Here is a 17,699-nt window from a genome sequence, read left to right as displayed (position 1 = left end):
TAGGCGAGATGAGGAGCAGGATTATGACAGTCTGCACCGTTTAACTGCAAACAGCTTGGCAATCCCTTGCCGATCTACAAAAACAAGGCGGCACACAGAGGTTGATACAATTTAATAAGCAAACTGCTTTTCTGCTGCCCTTGCAGAGCTCCTCAGTTGCTGCCTTTCCCCATCAGCGAGCCCACCCAATTCCCCACAGCACAGCCTGGCTGGCTCTGCCAAGGAGTGCTAGCAGCATGCAGACCTGCTTATCCTGGTGGCTTGGGAATGAAGCAGTGAGAACCAGGCTGAGAAGTCTGCAGCATGACAAATTCTGTCCTACCTGCACTGGCAAAGCAAGTCCACCAGCAAGACTAGTGCCCATCTTCAGAACAGCCACGTGAAAGAGGAACGGCTGCGCACCAGCACAAACTCAATGGGAAAACTCCACATCTTCTCTGGTCCCATTCACTCTGTCCTTGTCTTTTCCTCAAGCAGTACTACCCCAAACATTTAACCATTAATTGCCGCAACACCACTGTCTGTGGGGCAGCCATCAGGAGGAACCCAAGAGGCCTCCACGAGGAGCCAGCACAGACTCTTCAGAGCAATGCCCCAAACACCCAATGCAAACCTTCACCTGTTCCCTGCACAAAGTCTTTCTTCCCAGTCCCTCGAGACAAGCTGATGCCTTAAAGGCTTTAACCTTTCAAAAAATTTTCAAGATTTTTTTTCTATGATCTGGTATAATTCTAGCTGTTTCAGTTATTTGTGCAATTACTTATTGCTTTATGGGGCACAGCATGCTTTAAGCCTTAAATGTTTCTGCTAGGCAGGGAACGCCACATGCCCCTTTGCCTTGCACAGAAAGTAAAATACCTTCACTTTTAAATTAGCTCTTTTTCACTTTAAATGAATCCATCTCACAGACAAATTACAAACTGCAGCACTATAATTTACGAGAATTAACATTGCAAGTGATGCAGAGGACATGGATTTTCTAATCTTGGACAGCACTGAGTTTCCCATGCCTTACTGCTCTGTTTGAGGGCATGTACAAATCTGCACAGATCCTAGAAGGAGGCTGATGCGCAGGGACACACTGCATCAGGGGCTGCAGTACCCAGGGACATTTTTCCAAAACACAGTACATCCCAAAGCCCAGGGAGCTCCCTAAACTGAACCACAGGGCTCACAAGAAGTCCAAACTAAATCCAGATGTAGCAATTTTTGGTGCAAGCTAGAGGACTAGCTTGCTCCCCTCTTGCAAAGAAAGAAGCTCCCCTCTTCCAAAGGGCACTTGCATTGCTGCTCCCTCTCTTTCATGACACAGAAGCAGAGAACCACTTGGAGACAGGGATGGAGGAAAAGAGAAGGAACATCACCTTCAGGTCAGCACTAATTCAGAGTCTTGAACTGGCACCTCTATAAAAAACAGTGCCCTGGTTGCTTCCCTGGTGCAAAGCTGACAAGGCAGACAGTAGTTCTGTACATTTACCAGAGAGGCCTCGGGAGGGCAGAGATTTGGGCTGTTTTTAGCAGCACTGGTGAAATAAAGCCTCCACCACCTTCCCCAGAAGCTCACCTGAGAAATACACATGCTGGTAATACCAGGAGCAACCCATACTTCCTCCTGCCCAGCCAAAGGGAACGGGAACCCAAGCCCTCCTTTACTTAATTTTAAAGAAAGTGTTGGAAAACTCTTGGTTCATGTGCAGCAGGAGATCAGGAAATCTGATAAACAGTCAAGAACTGGAGCTGCCCAGCTTTCTGAATAGGTGGAAATGCCAAATAAACAAAACAAAAGCTTTTAAAGTGGTGTCTAGTCTGCCACTTAACTAAATGCCTGCACTCAAAAGTAACCCTAAGCCTTCAGTACAATGCAGTAGTTGCTAGACAGGGAATTGCTATTCACTTCACTAGGCACAAACTCCTAGCAGTTATTTTTGTGTCTCTTCTCAAAATCTACAGAGTAGATACACAAGAGTAGATTCAGAGCCATACACAAACCTGCACAAGAAACAAAACCTGTCATTAACCAGCACAAAGACAGCAGCAATATCTGCCTATGCCCACTCTGTAAACAGACTGGAAATGCACTGTGGCAGAGCTGAGCTACTCTCATCTTCAGTAATGCTGTATTTATTTTTATGAGACTCTCCAAAACCCTCTTGAATGTGTTTGACACCAGGAGCCACCATGTGTTGACCACTGCTCAGAGGATGCTGGCAGGTTCTTTCTTGATGAAGCAGGGTCCCAGCTGTGCTGGCTCCAATGACTCACTGGTCAGAGCTGCAGCTAAGCAAAGCACACTCCATTTTCGGATATCCATAGAGTCACTAAAATTATTCATAATAATTTTCAAAGAGAAAAAATTTCTAAAAAATATCCTTTTAAATATGAAGAAAAGCAGGAAATGGCTAACGCAGCTACGTTTTCCAAGAAACACATATCGCAGACAACACATGCCTTGGAAACAGTAAGATGCTCCCAGCAAAACAGTTCCCAATCCTTTTTGGACAAGATTACTCTTCTTCTGCAGTATATTATGATTTTCCACTAGAAACAGCTTTTGAGCTAAAGGAAATCAAATGCACACAAACAGATCCCTGCTGTTCTCTTTTTTATGGTTTATCCTTTTTCCTCCCCCAAAACATAAAAAAAAGCAGGACACATGCTTTCCATGCAGTTTAGTCACTGCCCACGAGATGTCTCTATGTGCTGCAGAGAGATCCCAGAAGACCAGTCTCAGTAAACAGCAGAGACCTAAGGGATTCCATGAGTGTATGACAAACATGGAACTCAAGCAGTGTGAAAGCTGGTTCAGCTACTCCATTATTTTGTTTAATACATGCTCAGTTCATGCTTACCACAAATCTGGAGCCTTTACATCATAACAAACAATAAATAGCTTATCTTTTTTTCTTTTATTTTTTTTTTAATGACAATCTTTTAATTCCCACTGAAGGACAAAATATGCAATAATCACTCCTCAAAATAAATAGCTCTCCTGAGAACGAAACAAGACCTTCTTAATATACCGACGTCAACCAACAGCTGCAGAGAGTGTTCCCATGACACCACTGGTGGGAGCTTTGGATTTCAGCTGCAAACTGGCATTTTATAGCATCCTAAGTATACAAGAAGATATGGAATATGTAAGAATTGTCTTTCATACCTGGATGACGTGTCTTTCTTACCTGCATCTTCAAGGATCTGAAATCTCGTACATTATGGATGCTACACAGCACATCTCAAATTATTTTTACCTGATTCCAGCCAAGACTGGACAGTGCACACAGCCAAAAATTTGCAGATGTGGCTCTGAGACATTCACACTAACTCAAAAATTCTCGAGTGTGTATCATACTTCTGCTAATGTATGTGAACTGCATGGCTGTGACAGCATTTCTCTTGTTCCAGTGCCATGAGGGTGTTATTTTTAGCTTGTTAAAGGCAGTTCATCTCCTTCAAAACCGGGCAGTTATCCAAACAGCCAAACGAGAGACAGGCTGTACTGTATCTGATGCTTTATGGGAAAAGCCCTCATTCACAAAAACAAAGACCATGCAGAACCTGTACCATAGATAAACTTGTGTTTCTATAACTCTGCTGACTCGGCTTTCATCACATGGGAAGAGCAAAAACTGTAACTCTAGGCATTGTCCACACTGTTATTTATGGTCAAGTAAGAAAGATTATGTTCCACCAGCCCAAGCAACAGGAGGCATTCATGATTTGGAGACAGCATCACATCTACAGAGAACCCTTCAAGTACTGGACCCTGGGTGAAGGAGTTTTCTCTGGTCTCTGCCTTTAAGATGGAAGCAGTAGGAAAAGGCCCAGAAAGGCTGGGAGCCAGGCAATGGGAATGACAGGAGTGCTCTGAGGAGCTCCCTCCTGACACGAACAACGCACTCATGTTAATGTCTCCTTGACAGGTGAATTTTACAATGTGTGAAAAACAGTAATCCAGAGATGCTGCACCCCTGGAGGCCTTTCAGCACTCTTCCTGCTCCCCCAGCTCAAGTGACACCTTCCCCCAGCCCTGACCAGTGTCACACCACCGCAACCAGCCCACTGCTGAGCAACCCCCCACAACAAGTCCAACTGCAATTGCCTATTTTAACGTGATAGGGCTTATAGAAACACTAGAAACCCTAACACTGTGTGAACAAGATTTGGTCTCCAAGCATTTTGTCATTTTCTGTTGCCCAAATTCCTAATTACATTTACTCTGAAAAGTTGCTTCTGGTGTCACTGAAGGACCCAGTGTGTCTCATCAACCACAGCATGAGGGAAGGGCACTGCATGGGCACAGAGCCCATTGATATGCAGGACATATACTGTACCTCAGAAAGGTACAGTACAGCCATACTTCCAACAAATTCAGCATTTACAGCTGAGCAGCAGCTGCGAGCCATGCCAAGGTACAGCTGGACCCTGCCCTTGCCTGCCCCTTCCAAGAGAGATGGGGCACAGGGCAGGATCTGCAAACATTGCCAGTCATCACCACAAAGAGGAAAAGAGTTGTTGAACCCTTCCCAGTACATAAAAAAGCCCCACACCAGGCTCTTCAATTTTTTCCCCTTCCCCTCATCCCTAAGTAAAGCCTCTCATTGCTAAGCAAATTTCTGCCAGGAAAATATGTTTCTTGCTTTTCTCCCAGCCATGCAGCGCTGTTTGAGGAGTGAGCTGTGTTTCTGCAGCCTGTGTTGAGACTGCAGTGCCCTAATGGGAACAAACACTCCAGTACTCCAAGTAACGAGGGCCCCTCTCCACGCCCTGAACACATTTAATTGTTGAGTTATGCTTCCTGTTCCTTCTCAATGCTTTCTCTGAAATTTTCTCTCAGTATTTCCAGAAGAACTTTTGACCCCAAGACTGTTTTTAAACTTATGGCATTGTTATCCTGTTCTTCATTATGCTTGCATGGCTACAGGTAATTATGTGTGGATTCCCTGGTAAGACAGAAAGGCTCATGGCAGAAAACAACTAGTCAGTCCTGCAGCACAGAGAAACAAAATATGAACTGAGAGGGAGCAGAGTTAAACAAATGCAATCTTCACATTCACCAAACAGGTTTATTTATCCCCTTTCAGCTACATGTCGCATGAAAACCACAAGTGGGCTTTGGCAGGGATCAGGTAACGTGGATCACACAAGGAACCTTTAGCAGCAGCCATCCTGTTTCTGCTACTGGTAGGAGGGTGAAGACCTTGCAGGGTCATGGATGTCTCTGCATGCAACACGCCTGGCACTGACATGAAGGCACACATCCCACACTTCATGTCATCTCAAAATGATTAAATATGAGTAGAAAGGCCCTGACACCCCACAGCAGAGGGTCACGCAGCTGGGGGTGCTGCCAGAGGTGGTGTCCCCAGGACTTGCCTGCATGGTGAGCCTGGGCCCAGTGAGGCAAATTCCCTTCCCAGCACCCCCTCAAAAGGAAGATATGAGGGTGAGCTCCTTTTCTCTTTTTACAGTTCTATTCTGCATGGAATAGACTCAGCTCAGGGTCCTGCCTCCAGCATCAGCAATAGCAGATTTAGGAATCTGGGAAGAACACAAGATTTAAGTACAGAGGAGCAGTCCCCAACCTTCCATCCCTGCCTCCAGCAACTACAGATCCAAACCTTCTGAGGCAGACATCCTCTTGCTGTGTTTTACAAACCTCTAGAAATTTCAAGCCATTAATATAAAGCTGGTCACTGAAGCTGAACATTTAAAAAATATTCAGACCATCAGATATTGAACCACACAAAGGCAAGTAACTTCTGAAGGAACTACGAATGGCACATGCTTCTGTCTAGGGAGCAAAAATCCCCAAATTCATTGGACACTTTGTAAATTCTTGGCAGGCGAGCCTTCTCTTTAGAGTTCACTTCCCAGGTTCATCCACCAGCCAGCAATGCAATGGCAGGTTCAATTTCAAGCAACAGAAACATTAGTAAAAGTGAACTAGAATTAAAAATAAATCATGCAAGGCAAATACTATCATATTATACTATTTTGCACTTGGACATAAATAGTGACATTTTAGAACAGCAGTATCAACTGCACATGGCAAAATATGGATTGGGGTGGAGGAGTTAAAAATCCCCGAAATGTCTCAGGACCGTTTAGGATAACACAACTCTCTGGCCAGTGCTTCATGTCTGAAGTTAAGGAACATTTTGGACAAACTACTCCTGAAAGAATTGCACTTTAAGGACATTATTGTAATCCTTTTTCTGCCTGGCAGCACAAGTCTTAATGAAGTTAAAACTTTAAGGCATGTTTCATGTTAAACAGGGCTTTACATAAGAAGACTGTAAAAGCAGAATTCCATTTAAATTGTATTATGTGATTTTTATTAATGAAACTTAACAAGTGGACTTTCAAGTAAGACTTAAATTACAGTTTTCAAATGTCACTAAACTCTTCTGCTGTGTTCTGCAGAAGCTGACTAGCTCAGACTCTGTTTTCCTGTCCAAAAATGCTGGAGCAGAACTTAAAAGACTTGAAAACAACTGCTCATGGGGAAATTTTTTCACGACCAGCATCTAGAAAAGATAACTTTAATTTTAACTATTTTTTCCCACAGATTTTTAAAATAAGCCAGGTTGGAAGGGACCTTGGGGTGGTGTCCCATTTCAAAACAGTGACAACTTACGACACTTTCCTTAAGAGCCTGGTCCAGCTGAGTTCTAAGTAGCTACAAGGATGAATATTTGAATACAAACCTTCATTCCAAGTGATTGTTTTTTCTGCCTGGTTCAGCCTTTAGGCAATCAGGTGCTAAAACACAAGTCCATCAGGTCTATTAATTATGGCTTTGAACGCTCAGCAGTGGATTGTACTCACAGAGAAGTTAATGACACAATATCTCTGACAAACCTAGACGCTCCTGCAAGTTTTTAGTATCTTCTAGACTTTTTTAAGAATTAGATAGACATTGTTCTGGGTCAGAAAAGGGACAGTGAAGCCTCAGCTGACAATAAAACACTCTGAATTACTCATTATGACATAAGCACCTGACAGCACCCCTTTAAGTCCCTCCAGAGCCCTGCAAAGTGAACAAGAAAATCCATTAACCACTTGTCAGAGGTGAGAAAGGTTAACTCCTGGACAGGGCTGAGTTGAGAGTCAGCTTCAAATCTAAGACTGACTCTTAGGCTGAGATCACAGTCTCACTTACCTGGTGCAGACCTTGAGTACCACCCATCCTGAAAGTCCAATACAATTACATTTGCGCTGATTAAAAATAGCCCAGCTTAGTTCCTGCTTTAATCCTCAGCCACACTGTCATCCCTTATCTACAGTACAGATATAATAGAATATATGTGAGAGAAAGAGAAGACACATGAATATCATCAAAAGCGTGAGAGCAGCACAGAGCAGTGATTTCCAGAGCAATTGTGCAATAATAAATTGGACTATACATTCATATAAATTTAAAAATAAAATTTTGTGATGCTTTGATTTCATACTGGCCTTGAAATCATCTTCTAAGCTTTGCTATGAAAAATCCTCCCAGTCTTGCCAGGAGGAAAAAAGCCACATGAATTTTATCTTTTCCATACATTTACCTTCCTCTGTGATATGCAGTATTTGCACAGCCCAGCCCAGCTCAGGCTGCCCAGACCTGAGTGGGATGGATGAGGATAAAGGTAAAAATGAGAGGTTTACACACTACAGACTCTGCCCACCCCAGGCTGCAGAGAGGCCTGTCTGCACTCTGAGGCTGACACAGCAATTGCAAGGGGAACACAACCACATTCTGTGCTTTGGATCAGAAAAGCAATGACTTCATCTGCAGATCAAGCAAAAACAGAAGAGGTCCTGAAAGTCACCAATAACTTACTACATTTCTTTAAATTACATCCTTTCAACAAAAGAAATTACTAGAAGCAGAGAAGACAATGAAAAAAAAAACCCTGCTGCTACACCTCTAAAGTGTTTATTTCTGTGATTTCCCCTCAACCTTCCAGTGCTGCATTCTGAAAGCCAAGAGCTATTGCCATCAAGGGTGAGAGCGCCCGACAGGCAGGCAAATCCAGCTGGCTCTGAGTTAGTGGCCACCACCACTGCCAGCTGCAGTGGCACTGCGATGGACATCAGGGCAGGCTCTCAACTCAAGTCCAAGCAGAAGGGCTCTGGGAGGCTCATGCAGCTGTGTCCTCATGGTCACGAGCACCTCAACCATCCTGAGCCTCCCTGAGCACAACATTAATCTGGAAAGGAAACACTTCATGAAAAAGCCATCACTGGCAACCAGGCAGAGCCTTGCTGGAATAGACATGAGCAAACCAAGTGACAGATAACTCCCAGTGTGTGCTGAAAGAGTTAGTGGAATGCCAGGGAGCTTAATCCTAAAGCCACACATAATTAAATTTTGTCAAAATTGATTTTTATATTTAAGAGCTGCCAAGCCATAGCCTTATTAGAAATTACCAGAATAGAAAGCATGATATGTAGAAGAATTCAAAGTATTTTGATAGTCGAAAGAATGCTTAGATGCCCACTCAAGTTCGCACACAAACACTACACCAACATCAGCATGCTAAGAGTCCCACATTTATTTGTTTTTCTCTTCATCCCCCAAAAAAGGCACCCTCGCACATAGAAGAGAAGACAGTGAAGAAATAACAAAATTTGTCGGAGTATTAAGATGTGTGAGAGTGTTATAAACATTGACTCAAAGTAAGTCAGAGATGACAGGCATGTAGGAAGTAAACATCAGCATCATGAGACTCATCCTGGGGAAAAGCCTTTTTGCTCAGGTGTAAGTGTAAAAATATAAAATCAAAACAAATCACCAAACCAGTATCATATCTGAGCCATCAAAAGGTTTAACTGATTTATTTTACCAGAAAAGAGTGTGAGGGGAAGACAAGAAGGGAAAATAAGAAATAGATAAAATCTTCAAGAGAATCCACCTGCCTTCCCTTGTCGGAAAACCAGTCCACAAGCTCTTTAGATTAGAAACATAATTTTATTTTTTGTCTGCACCATACAAAAAAGGCCCAGAAGACCTATGAAGTTTCATAGAGCTGCTGCATTACAAATAAATAACAATAACCCTCTTAATCTCTTCTTAATGCAGCCCTGAAGGGAATGCAAGTGAGATTATCAACCAGCAGCATTTATTCAGAACTTCAACTATGGTTCACCGCCAGAAATTCCTATCCCTCCTCCAAAATGTCTGTTGGCTTTGACAGAGCAAATATAAACTTCAAGACTTGGATCATAAACTGTTAAATAAGTTTTGTTACAAAAGGAGGGGAAAGAAGAGCATGTAACTGCGTAAGCATGGCAAGAGACTTTGCATTAGATCCAACAAAAGCAGTGGAAGTGGGTGGAAAACAATCAAAGAGAAAAACAAAACCATGATTGCAACATAGGCTGGAGGCCTCGAGAGCTCCTGTTCCCTGGGCTGCTGCCTTGCTGCAGCTCAGAGGTGGCAGGGGCTGTGGTAAATGCCATCCCCTTTCCAGCTTCTCCCCCACATCCCGTGCAGAGAAGGGCTGGGTGGGGTGGGATTGCCTGGTCTCAAGGATGTGCTCCTTGTCAGGCTGTAGAAGAATGTAACGGGCAAGAAGATGCAAACGGGCTTTGAGAGAGAGAGTAAAAATGTCACACCAAAACCACACTTACAGCAACCAGTTTTTCAGGAGACACATTCACTCCTTTCACATCTTCCTCTTCCGGCTCTTCATTTTCCTTATTGTCAGTGCAAGAGACAGAGTCTTGGACTGAACAAGTGCTAAGCAAGTCTGGCAAACTGGTAGATGGATACTTCAGAAGATCCCCTTCAGAAGATTCCTACCCGAGAGACAACACAATATTTTACATCACATGCAGAAAAACACCAGTGCCACAGTAAAGCTGCCCCATCTCACCTGCCCAGTGTGAGCTCCTTCCACACACTTCCACATGCTCAAACTTTTAATGGTCTGGTTATAAACAGCAGGCTTGGTTTTAAAGTTTATATATAATAAATGTAGGCCAATTCATGCTTAGAATATTTAGATTTCATAAAGAAGAACTTAAAATAAATGCTTCTTCGGCAGCCTGTTCCTCCCCACTTTGGATTTAGTAAATGTCACTGAGAGTGAACTGAGAGTTGACAGACCTCATTACTCACGCCATTGAAACCCAAATCACACCCTGTGCTCCTGTTCCCTCCCTACGGACGGACGTTCCCTTTACATGTTTATCTACCTAGAGACAAAATAATACACTGACAATGCTACTTAGGACAATACAATGAAAACTAACCCACCAATCCTCTACCAACTCATTCCCGATGCTCAAGCATCTGCTTCCAGTCTTTGCCATGTTTTCTGGTAGGCACACGTGCCTCAACCAAAAGCAGTGGCCAGACAGGCTCACTGCTTTCAGAACAAATTCTGTGTTACTGATCACCAGACCAAAAGGCAAAGCTACATTCCTATACCAACAAATAATGAATGCCCAGAGGGAGCTACTAGGGAACACTTCACCTATCTACACCTTTTCTGGGGCTGCCAGAAATACAGGACAGGCTGTATTCCCTACTGCTTGCCTTTCCAAGTCCCTCTTCAAGGATATGAAAACTGTCCAAGCGTACAGAGCCCAGGACAGGCAGATTCACAGTCTGATCAGGAAACTGAAGTTTTATGCCCTAAGTTTTTGCATGATGATTATTTTGATGAGGTCACCATAGGAACAAGCACTTAATTTTAAGGAGAAATAAATGCAGTCTACTGCCGTGTGCTTTGGCAGAATCCAGCTGTCTAAAGGAAACACAAAATGTACCTACTTCAGGACAAAGTGTGGTGTTTCCAGAATAAACACTTGTGGGGTTAATGCTAGACTGTGACCCTGAAGAAGGTCTGCAATGAACTTCAATGTCTAACAGAAATGTTAGAGAAGTCACAGGCTCTTCACTTTGGATATGGTGGAATAGAGACTTTTCTTGAAAAACACGCGCATGCAGCATCCAGGGAAGCCTTAAGAGCAAAAGACATTAAAGTCACAGAAACCTGCTTTGGGTGGCTGGGGAAATCTGAAGGTGAAGCTAAGAAAAAGATCTAAAATTCTGACACAGTGGCATGCTGACACCGTGGAAATGCAGGCATATGAGTGCTCCATTTGGGCCAAGATGTTCCTGTCACCACCTCAAAGGCCCTGGTGACCCCCACGTTGCAGTCAGGTCCTAATTTGAGATCCCTGGGTGCTTTTGGGAGTTGGTTGGCCATGCACCAAACACCTGCGGCAACCCAGGTCCAGGGGCAGCAGGATATGCTCCATGGAGAAGAGCAAATGGAGGTGAGCAGAGTGTTCTTAAACAAAGAAGCAAAATATTATGTAATATCCCCTCAACTTCTTCTGTGATCAAGGCAGAACGAAGAGTCCAGCTGATAAATGAGTTCCACTCTCATTTCCCTGAAGTTTCATGTTCCTTTATCTGTAAGAGCTCCATTCCATGCTATTAACAAGGACAAAATAAGGAACTCAAGCCAAGAGATAATTTTCAAGAAATCTCAGGCACACAGATAGGACAGAGATGAGAGGTACACAGGCTGTGCAGGCAGGAAGCAGAAGAGGCTCCGAACAGCCGGCTCTACTCAGCATGTAATTTTAAGAAAACGGTTTTGGCCAAAACTTAGGTAACGTGTGCATGAATAAATGCTCATCTGCACACTGAGTGACAGTGACAGTACAAGCAAATCATTAATTTGGTCTATACTGTGCTGATTTGCCACAGATTTATGGCAGCTACTGATATATTTCCCCTCGCTGCGCATTAAATTTAGAGCAGCAGAAGTGCACACGTGATTCCCTATGGAAAATACGCCCTTTTCACGCAGCACTTGCTCAAACACTTGCGGATGTACGTTAGTGAGCCCACCCAGGAGATGTCTGTACCTTGCTGGAGACCACCAGCTGCACCAGGCCAGCGGCCGAGCGGAGGAGGGCCACGGCGTCCTGGTGGGAGAGCCCCACCAGCGACTGCCCGTTGATCATGAGGAGCTCATCGCCGGCCATCAGCCTGCCATCCCTGCAGAAACACAGCGGGAACACGGAGCTGCAGGTGGTCCTACCACAGGGCCAGCTCCGCTGGAACGTGGTGGGATGCGGAGGCATGGACAACGTACAATCTCACTATGCTGAGCTTGCACTGATCAGTGCAGTGTTACTTTCTAGAAAAAGGGGCTCAAGAAAGGTGCCCACCTGAAATCATTACTATAACCAGGGGAATTTCACCCTCTTTGCAGGGCTGAGACTCCACAAGTCCTCTCTGTGCCCCACTGGATTAGGTAAGGGAACAGTAGCAAGCCCCATCTCCACCCCATGAGGAACAGCCGGGCAGTCAGTAAGGACCCTGGGGTTGCACAACTGATCCCATGGGAAAGGCACATCTTCCAAAAATGGACTTGGGGGAAAAGCCCAACAAGCCATCAGGCTCCTTGGTTTTCCCTCCACCACCAAGGAAGTGTTTGACCTGTCTACAGTTTGGACAAAACCTTCTAGAAGAAGCTTCAGTGATCAAACACAAAAATAAATTTTTAGTCTGACAATGCCATATTCTCACCCTCACACCATGGGAGGGCAAAACCCTGAACTCCTCTCATGAACCCAGATAACAGTGATGGTTATCCCATCCCACCCACCACCATGAAGGCACCACTGTCACCTCACCTGTGTGCAGAGCCACCTTCCTCCACGTGGGTGACGATGATGCTGTGAGGGGACCGCTTTGACCCTCTGCCTCCCGTGATCTGGATTCCCAGCCCGTCTGTCCCCTTCAGGATGTGCATCTTCCATATGCGGCAACCTTCTCGCTGAGAGAAAATGTGCAGAAAGTCCTTCAATTTGGATTTGGAACACCAGGAGAGGGCTGGAGGGTATGGGAGGGAGCTATTTAGCACCTTGCTGCCCATCACCACACACCTGTATAGCCCAAGCTATACTGGTGTTTCTGCTGAGCTTTGCTATGTTAGCTGTGGTCCAAGCGAAGGAGGCAGAAAGGAGGAGGCAGCACAGAGCAGGGTCAGCATGTAGAAGTTTCCTTGCAGGGGTGTTTGCAGCTTTTCTGAGCCACGCAGAGGCACTGCTCTCAATGCCCTGGTCCTTCCTGGAGCAACCAGTGGCCTCAAACCCCTTCGCCAAAACTCAAGGATGAGCCGTGCAGGGCTGCAGAGGACCAAGATGTGGTTCAAGCGGGACCTTGAACATCAGGTGGTGCACCTGCTGTTGCAGCAGGGACCAGACTTGCATCACACAGCAGTGCTTCCCTCTCCAGAAGGGTTTGCAGGATTTGAGACACAGGAAAAAAACCACCAACTTCAAATTATCGGCTGCCAATCAAGTATGTCTTACTGGGCAGCTGTGGCACAGATTGTAAATAATGAATTTACCCACTGTGGAGAATAATTTTCAGCATAAGCAAGGTAATAAGCAATGTTCAGGACACCTTTATTGGTTTTGCTTATTTTTAATTGCTGTAAAGATTTACCCAAAAAGCAGTTTACAAACTTCAGAGCAATATGAAATGCAAAACAGAAACTAGCTCCCATGAGTCCTACTGGCAGGACTGGGCACAAGGAAACACAAGTGTGACAGTATCAGCAGAGCAAAAAAGGAAAGAGAAAAACAAGCAAGCAAGATAAGTAAGGCAGTTGCCAGGATGCTGTCAAGAGAGGGGAAGAACCAAGACTACAGGATTATGAAAAACCCTTGGAAGTTTTCAAGCTTGTAAGACAGCAAAATGCACAATTCAGAGGCAATTTTTAAGCCATGTGTTGTAGTCACCAGGCACCAGGTCAGCTATTTCTGACTGGGTGTGTTATGCACACAAGTAACATTCTCGCACTACCCAAACGCCCAAGTAGCAAAGATGATTAAAATTTCATAGCAAACTGTGAAGAGCATGCACAAATTGCTGCTTGTTTCTGAGAAGGAGAACTGCTAAGTATATCAGCAAACCCAAGGGCTGTGGCAGCAACCTGCAGATTTTAGGCCACTGTTGTTTATCCGAGTATTAAGTGAAAAAATGTGGATTTTTTTCACTTGATCCCTGAAACTTTTAAAATATTACTTTTCCAGAAAAAAAGAACAAAGAGGTCAGTAGCTACAACGATATCTTAAGAATAAAGTGAAAAATAACAATAATTAATTATTATCAATACCAACATTACTAATGTTAACATGAATATTAATAATAACAACATCTATTATATTAATGAATCCTAGCCCTTAGACCACAGGTAGGAGAAACAGAAAAACCAAACCAGGTTCTGTAAGAGGTGACCAAAAGTTTGAGCCTGAAAACATACACCTGTGGGTAATTTGTTAACTTGAATACCTTGCAGATGGGCAATATCCCAGCAGGCTTAACTGGGATCTTCAATGCCTTTATAAAGGGCCAGTCTCCAGCTGAATAACAGGACATGTCAGGACAGAGGATGCTTTAAAATAAATTAAAGTGACACATGAGATGCTGTGTTAAATGCAGGGGCAAGAGTCAACTATATTTATCTAGCTAAAAAACAGAACTGAACTACAGCATGAAAATGCTCCAAAGAAGTTTTATTGCTGTGAAGTCCTTGCACACATAATGAAGACAGTACAGCAGAGAAATACAATCTCTCTATCTCCCCCAACCAAGCCCAGGCTGAAAGGATGACCATCATTCTCCTCATAAGATGCCACTTTGAATGTCTGTTGAAGTGAGGGGAGAACGACCATCCTTTGATGCATCGAACTCAAGTTTATTGATCGATTGGTCACTTTAAATAACAGTGTTAATTAACTTCATGCATATTCCAAAATCCAGGTTTATGATAGGCTAAGAGAGAAAACTCTAACCACTCCTTTTGTTTTACAATACCGTTGATTGTTTACACAAAAAAAAAACCAGTGTTCCCACTGTGATATGAAAGGTTCCCAAAACTTCCATATCTGTTCCCAGGGTGCCATCTTTTCCCAGAGAGGGTGTTTCGCTTGTTATGGGAAGACTGTCTGAGAATCTTATTGTTTATAAAGTAATGCCTGAGAGAATCTAATTGTTTATAGAAATCAGGCTGGGAACTGCTTTTGGAACTGCTTTGCAACTACCTTTTATTTTTCTCTCAATTGTATGGCTTCATGGCCTTTTTCTTTAAGCCATGCTTGAACTAAACTCCCGACAAATGCCCCTTTGTTAAATCCAGTTTGGAAGCAGACTTTCCAATAAAATTTAACAATACAATCATAAAATTGCCTTCAATGACTTGGAAAAGGTTTTTGGAACATAAGTTACACCAAGGCCCACAATGTGCCTGGCTTGGACTCCTAAGTGCTCTTCTCTATCACATATTTTATTGCAAAAATTCCCAAATTTATTCTTAACTGACCAACTCTCAAATATTCATATACATAGCACTTAATAATAGCAAATGGCAAGACTACTGCTCTTGATGCAAGTACCAATCTCTTTCCTTTTGAATGCCCACTAAAATCAAAAGCTGTTGCAAAGTAATCAAAAGCACTTGCGAAGTAAAGCACTGCTCAATGCAAACATGGGCAGAAAAACACATCCACAAAGACAACAAAACCATCTGGCACATGCCCAAACATGAATTTCTTTCACTCATTTTCAAATGCCACTGCCACCAAGTCCCGTGTAAGAAAACGCTGTCCCTTCAGTCCTCGGTCAGCTGCAGGGATTTCACTGGGAATAAACAACTCAGCGTCGTCAGCTGGAAATCAGAACCCCTCACTGTTCTTTCCCTTTCCTTCATAAAACATTCATAGCTCTTCACTTAACCATGCACTGAAAGCAAATGCCCCCCACCAACACACACGTACCTCTGAGGGATGTCACTCCCAGGTTTTGAAGGCTATGTATGAAGAGCAGACTGCCAGCCTTGCCTTGAGGCCTCTGGAGAAAGGGGGTGTCCAGCAGAACCACCTTTCCCTCCCCATGAAGCTGCTGTGTTCTCTGTACAGAGCAGCATGGGATACTTCACAGCTGGCTAAAAATGGTGCTGCTTTGAACATGCATCTTAAGTGGGTCCATCACAGGAAAGCCTTAAAAGTAAAGCTCTGTGCCAATTCTAAGGATTTATAAATGCATTTAAATTTTACTTTAAAGCTGGTTTTGTTGAGGACTCCCAGGTTAAACTACACAAAGCTTAAATGCTTTAAAAAAGAAGAAAAAAAAAAAAGTAATAATGAATGTGTTTATTTTTGAAAATGATGAAGTATCCTATTTTCAAGCTTTCCCTCGTGAACAAAAAGGCTTCCAGCTCACTTAGTGTTTAAATGAAAGCTAGGATTTTGGTGCATTCACTCCACTCCAGAGACTTGCAATACTCAAAGGAAACTCCAAGTGCAGTTAGTTTTGGCATTTTGTAGGTCTGATGTCACTGCCCTTGGAGCCTGCTTAATCCCTGCCCAGAGGATGAGTTTAAATGCTGACTGCTCTTTGATCGCCTGCACGATTCCGGTTGCTGCTCAGCTGCTGTCAGTTCCACATTTCTATTAAGATCTGAATTTTCCCATCCTCTCAGAATAATTCTCAGAGCTTCACTTTTAAATAACTCAGAATGACATCCCCCCAGCTGTGTTCACCAGAGACACAGGAAATCTGTACATGTGACCTCACAGCTCTTGGTGCAAAAGCGCTTGAAGCACAAAGCACACATGCGCTGATGCCAGCTCAGTCTCAAACTCCAGAAATCCTCATCAAGGACAGAGAGCGGGGCACTACCAGCCCCTACCACAGCCAGGAACCAGGTGATATCCAGCCTTGCTTACTCCTTAGGAGACGGAACTATATTCCTTAGCCATAGGCAGGTCACAAGCACCCTGCGCAGCCCTTGAGGACAGGTTCATGACATAACTGGATGTTACCATCCGCTACACAACAGTTGGCTTTTGCTACTATATATATGCTTTTGCAAATTATTAGAAATTGTAACTACTTCTGTAGATAAAGTGCAATCGTAATTGCTTTTGTGAACAGTGTAACTAAAACTGCACCTAAAGCAAGGCTATCACAAGATGCAAACCTGCTTGCAAAGGATGTATCACAAGATACAACCACTCTTGAAAAATGTATAAGCAAGATAGCACAGGCAGAGAACAAAACACCACAAAAGGAGTCTAAAGTGGCATCAGAAGACAAACCTGGACTGTCCCCCTGATGGACCATTGGAGACTGTAGCTGTGGACTTACACAATGCTGTGGCAACCAAAGGCGGAGTTGTAGTAAACTGGCTCCAAAAACATGCAAAATCATGTGAGAAAGTAATGCAACTGCAACTGTATAAAGGATTGCTGGCTAAAAAAATTGAGTGAGCCTCTGGCTGCTGCCATGCACTCAGAGCTGCTACTTTTGCTTCATTGATCTATCCCGTATTAAACCCTTCAAATTTTGTGAAGTGGGCTTTGTTTCTCACCATGACATGAATACTTGTATAAGACAATCCAAAGAATGCCACGCAATTCACCTGAGATTTGGCGAAGATGGACATTCAGAAAGACACACTTGCTTTGAGAGTTTCAAAGCAATAAGAAGCAAAAAATTGTCAGGGACTTGAATAAACCTTGACTCTGCCCAGATGCACCCCATGGACTTTGCCTGAAATCCCAGGCAGCAGCAGCCCTGCCTACATGGATTCCTCCCAGCAAAGGATTTCATGGACATGATGAACCAACATTTGTCAAAGCCAGTCTCAGAGGATGAGATGAGATTGGGTCAT

The 17,699-nt window shown here is 43.7% G+C and overlaps 1 protein-coding gene across 2 annotated transcripts in view; it reads right to left on the bottom strand.

Moving 5' to 3' along the window:
• PDZD2 (PDZ domain containing 2) overlaps positions 1 to 17,699 on the bottom strand; it is a 138,062-nt gene that overhangs the window by 42,031 nt on the left and 78,332 nt on the right. For both annotated transcript variants that reach the window (XM_059492293.1, XM_059492294.1), the window contains exons 3-5: positions 12,652 to 12,794; positions 11,878 to 12,010; positions 9,622 to 9,789 (exon numbers count right to left, since the gene is read on the bottom strand). In XM_059492293.1, the coding sequence (XP_059348276.1) occupies positions 9,622 to 9,789; positions 11,878 to 12,010; positions 12,652 to 12,794 (444 nt within the window). The remainder of the gene's footprint in view (positions 1 to 9,621; positions 9,790 to 11,877; positions 12,011 to 12,651; positions 12,795 to 17,699) is intronic.

This window comes from Ammospiza nelsoni, chromosome Z, assembly GCF_027579445.1.
Source record: "Ammospiza nelsoni isolate bAmmNel1 chromosome Z, bAmmNel1.pri, whole genome shotgun sequence".
NCBI classification, from domain to species: domain Eukaryota; kingdom Metazoa; phylum Chordata; class Aves; order Passeriformes; family Passerellidae; genus Ammospiza; species Ammospiza nelsoni.
This window is presented reverse-complemented; position numbering and strand designations above follow the sequence as displayed.